Genomic DNA, 5,025 nt, shown 5'->3' on the forward strand with positions numbered 1-5,025 from the left:
TCCTCTAAGAGTCCTGTGTGAATCCCTCAATGATCTCCCTGTGTCTGCTTCCTGCTGTCCCCAAAAGGTAGAGCCCCCCCTGACCCACAGAGCAAGGGAGAAACAGTTGTAAGCAGTGAGGGCTCCTTTAGAGAGCCCTGTTGAGCCAAATGGCAGTATCTTTCCTACCATCAGGAAGCCCTTCTGACTCTAGGGAAAGGACACCCCTCAGAGGCCTGCCCCGTTCAGCCTGACCACAGTCAGGGGCATGCCTCGGCCCCTTCTCATCCCTTTGTTCCCAGCACTCTTAGGTGAGGGGACGTCTGTCCTCAGGAGGAAAGCAGTGGGGACCCTTCCCCATAGCTTGCAGAGTTCAGGGAAGAACCTCTGTCTTCATGGAAATACTGATGTGGCTCTGCTGGGGAGCAATGAACTCAGCCAAGATCAAAGCTTTCCTGGGAGCTGTTGGTGCCGAATTTGGAAACAGACACGCTGCTGTTCCCTGGTATCTTTAGCAACAAAGTCAAAATGTTGGGGTTTTTTTTCACTGCTTACCGTCTGAGTTCTTGCTGGAGAGTGCAGCAAGAGAACCCTAAATCTAAAAGGAGGTGCTGGGAGCTCAAGAGGCTGGGGGGCTTGGGCCTGAAATCTTTTCAGCCTATTATAGGCGATGCGTTCCCATCTCTCGCCTGGGAGCACTGCCATGCCATCTTTTTCGCTGGTCTTTTCTCCCAGAAATTACTACAGAACAGGTTGTTGGCGAGTGTGGGACAAGGCCTCCCTAATTCCATTTTTGTAGCAAAGAACACACATCGTGCGATTTGTTCTAGCCGTTCTGGTTTTGGCTGCTCTGTGAGTCGCTCTATTTATTCCTGCTCCATTCAGAGCGAGCTCCCCTGGGCCTGGTGGCCGCAACACTGCAAGTCACATTTATGGGTGTAAGGTGAGAACTGGGCCACACTCTGTTCCCCTAAGCAAGATGGTGAAGAGGGTATAGGCAGCCCTCCCTGTAGTTCGAAGAATGCTTAGTGGGATTCATCAGTCTGATTTTCACACATCAACAATTGCACATGGGTTTGCAAGCACGGGGGCCCTATAATGACAGCCATTATGGCCCAGTAACAGGTACTGAAGGTGGTCTTTTTGCTGGCAATGACAGCCACCTCTGCACTTGTCTTCCCAACAGACACAATTTCTCGGGGTTTACTTTGTCTCATCCCAAGAGTTTCTTGCGAATGCCTACGTCTTGGCCGTGCTTCTGTTCCTCGCCCTCCTGCTGCAAAGGACATTTCTACAAGCATCCTACTATGTCGCCATCGAAACTGGAATTAACTTGCGAGGAGCCATACAGGTACTTGGATGATTATTTTTTCATTTCATAGTGAGAACCACATGAGTTGTCCCCATGGGCCCTCAAGGATCATTTCTGCTGGGATTTGTGTGTGTGTGTGTGTGTGTGTGGCTCTTTTAACTGTGTTTTGAAATACCATTGACAATGCAGTGTGGGATAGTGGAAAATGCTTGGGCTGGACTTAGGAACTGTCGTAGTTCTGCCTTGGATTTGACCTGTAATGTCAATTGCTCAGCCTTTGGGCCTCCGTGTTTTTCAGCCTTGAATGGGATTGACACCCCTAACCCATCACAGCATTCTTTCCCTCCGAATGCAAATGCAGCCTCAGAATCCTTCTCTAGATACCATTCCAGAGTTCTACCAGACAATCTTCTTTGGGTGCAAAACAGAAAACGTGTTTGACACGCCAGGATTAGAGAGCCTCTAAGATCTATTGGAGAGCTTAGATTTTGGGTCATAAGGGAGACTTAGCTGGCCTGATAGGTCTCTTGGGCCTAGCTTCTCGCTGCTGCCGTCTGTGGATTTCTTCTCCGAGTCATTGGAAGGATGATCAAAGTCAGGGAGCATGCAGGGCCCCTTTCGGCAAGCTGGTGATGAATGTTGCCTGAGCCCCAGTGTTTTTATTAGAATTTTGGTTCAGCGGTTGGAATGAAGAGACCCAGTACAATAGTGGTTTACAGAGGATGGAAGCTTGTTTTTCACAGTCAGGGCTGTGAAATAGCTACGCAATATCAGAGACGTTATTTCTTTCTGTAATGTTGCTCTGCCAGGCTTCCATCTTCTGGTTTTAAAGGACTTTTGAAATTGCCACATGTCTATATTTAACCCAGCAGAAGAAAGATGGAGCAATAGGAGGGAACGCTTCCTCTTTTAAAATCACAGTGCAGAAGTTGCACATATTCTTTCCCATCCCTTTCCTGAGAAATTGCCCAAATGGCCACCCCAGAGGCTTAAAAGTGGGGTCTTTCTTCTTGCCATAATTCTTCTAGAAATTCTTCTGGTGAAAAGAAAAGAATGGATATGGGGGGACAACTACAGGTTCTGCCATACCCGGCCATTCCCATGAAGTCAGTACAACACTAGGAAGTTGTGATTAAACCCCAAAGCCACATCATTCTTCAGAAATGAGCCTCAGAATCATTAACATTGACTGGTCCTCTGGGAGCCGGGACCAGAGGCTGTGTAGAAAAGGGACTGGAAGGGAAAAGGGATAGCCTGGGTTGGGAACAGCATCAGGGGCCAAACTCTGGTTATGTAGGTATAGTCCATGTGTATGGTGCCCCCTGGAATTGTGTAGTGCACAACCTGAGCGGCTGCCATGACGTCGCTGCCCATCCTCAGTGGTTTCACATTGAGGAAGCAGAGCCATTTCCAGGAATGTCATCATAGGAGAATGGTCGAAAGATCCCAGGAAAATCCAAGACCCCCTAAGACTCCTAGGGGCTCAGAACTGGCAGGAACCAGCTCAGTTCAGAAAACCATTCTGAAAATCCCAGCCCCTGCTCACATACGTCCAGTGACAGGCAGACCTGCACCACCGCAAACAACAGCCAGTTTTGTAGTTAAACAGTTTTGTAATTAAATCAGCTTTCTATTTGTATGTCATAATTCACACTCTGACAAGAACTTTCCAATTACAGTAAAAGAGGCAAAATGGTTTTTTAATGTATTAGGGCCCATAATTTTCCAATTACACTAAAAGAGGCAAAATGGTTTTTTAATGTATTAGCATATAATTGTTTTTATCAAACTACCTGAATCTTTTGCATTAATAAGAGATTGATTCAGATGCCACAAAAAGAAAATAGCTAGCATTAATTATGGAAACAAATGAGATTAAAAAAAAACTTAGTTCTTTCAGAAATTTACAGAAAATTATAGACAAGAATCCATGTCTTCGTGAATTTGAGAGTAATCCCATTTCTTGCATGAAAAGTTATTAAGCAAAATTCCAGTGTTACATATAATTTTTTGGCTTACTAGCTATCAGTCGGTTGTGTGTTTCTATGTATCTTGGTCTTTACTTAATAATGCTTTCTTCGATAGATTAGTCTATGTTTCTACTTCACTGAGACTAGGTTTATTATTATTCTTTAGAGACCAATTTCATATAACCTAGGATGTGCATAGACTTGTCCAAAAATGCCATTGCCCTCATTTTAAACCTTACCCGTGGTACAAATAAACTCACAAAAAAGACATAGAATAGGTTTATGCTTTAAGTATGCCCGACCCATAGAAAAGCCTGGGTTTACACAAATTATGAATTAAGGCCCGGGAACGCACCTGATAACAGAACGCACAATAGAATTTCATTGTGAGCAGGCATCCCTAGGATATTTAAGACAGAAATGCATTTTTCCTTTTGCAAGAGCACATGGCCCGGAAATTGCCATCCTTCTGGGAGGCACAATCACTCTGCCCATATGGCTTTTAGGTTCACAGCTCACAGGAGCCATTGCCATGGCTGTTCCCATCTGCCTGGAGGGGGCAGAGCAAGGTCCCCAGGGTGGCTGGCCTCCAGGATGGGGCTGGGGCTCATCGACACCCATACATTGTGCCTCACATAAGCCCATTACAGGCTGAGGACAGGACTTGGCCCCGGAGCACACCCCATCCCTGGTTGGAGATGATCCATTAAAACAGATGGCTGCCCCACTTTGTCATGTTTATGGCTCTGAAGTATGCTCTCTACTGGCCTCTGGTAAATCAAGAATTCAACTGGACAGGAAAATCTGCTTTTAAGATTTAAGAGCTCATTAAGTCCTGTCCCCAAGGGAGAGATTTTGCTTGCTGGGAAAGTAGCCTGCCCTGGCATGGGTTCCTCGTTTGCATGCTGCCTCTCAGGCTTGTGTGATTGGTCATCAAAGCCCTCTACTTCTCTGGGCCTTAGGTACCTCATTGGTAAAGGTGGGACAGTAATGCAGGGCCCCCTTACAGAGCTGCTCTGTGCTCTGTAGGGCAAATGTCTCAGAAGCCCCTGGCACATTATAGATGTGTGGCACCTGGGGTGGTGATTAGAAGGATGATGACAAATGTGAACGATGCTGCTCTCGTTTCTAGACCAAGATTTACAATAAAATCATGCACCTGTCCACCTCCAATCTGTCCATGGGGGAAATGACTGCTGGGCAGATCTGTAACCTGGTTGCCATCGACACCAACCAGCTCATGTGGTTTTTCTTCTTGTGCCCAAACCTCTGGGCTATGCCAGTACAGGTAAGTGATGCGTGCTTCGGTGGGGAGTAGGAGAGGGGCACACAACCAGAATCTGCTGCTGTGTGCTCAGTGACTAGGAGTCACCATCTTCTTTTCCATGTTTGCCTGTACCTTCCACCCTGCTAGGGTCTCCATGGGGTGCATCCCTGGGTCTCTATTCTGTTTCACCCTCTGCAAGCATCTAGCCATCTCCCTGGATGGTCAGAGAAGGTAGTACCATTAAAACTTTTTAAATGCAGTTTAAACCTTAAAATCTTTATTTTTTTTAAATATATATTTTATTAATTTTTTTACAGAGAGGAAGGGACAGGGATAGAGAGTTAGAAACATCAATCAGCTGCCTCCTGCACACTCCCTACTGGGAATGTGCCCGCAACCAAGGTACATGCCCTTGGCCGGAATCGAACCCGGGACCCTTCAGTCCGCAGGCCGACACTCTAGCCACTGAGCCAAACCAGCTAGGGCAAAATCTACTT

The 5,025-nt window shown here is 46.4% G+C and overlaps 1 protein-coding gene across 1 annotated transcript in view; it reads left to right on the forward strand.

The window, feature by feature from the left end:
- ABCC8 (ATP binding cassette subfamily C member 8) overlaps positions 1–4,549 on the forward strand; it is a gene marked incomplete at its 3' end in the record, with an annotated part of 27,653 nt that extends 23,104 nt beyond the window's left edge. Inside the window, exons 6-7 of the mRNA XM_015566997.1 lie at positions 1,166–1,330; positions 4,394–4,549. Coding sequence (XP_015422483.1) covers positions 1,166–1,330; positions 4,394–4,549 — 321 coding nt within the window. The remainder of the gene's footprint in view (positions 1–1,165; positions 1,331–4,393) is intronic.
- Positions 4,550–5,025: the final 476 nt, after the last annotated feature.

Source organism: Myotis davidii, unplaced genomic scaffold (assembly GCF_000327345.1).
Source record: "Myotis davidii unplaced genomic scaffold, ASM32734v1 scaffold1363, whole genome shotgun sequence".
NCBI lineage: Eukaryota > Metazoa > Chordata > Mammalia > Chiroptera > Vespertilionidae > Myotis > Myotis davidii.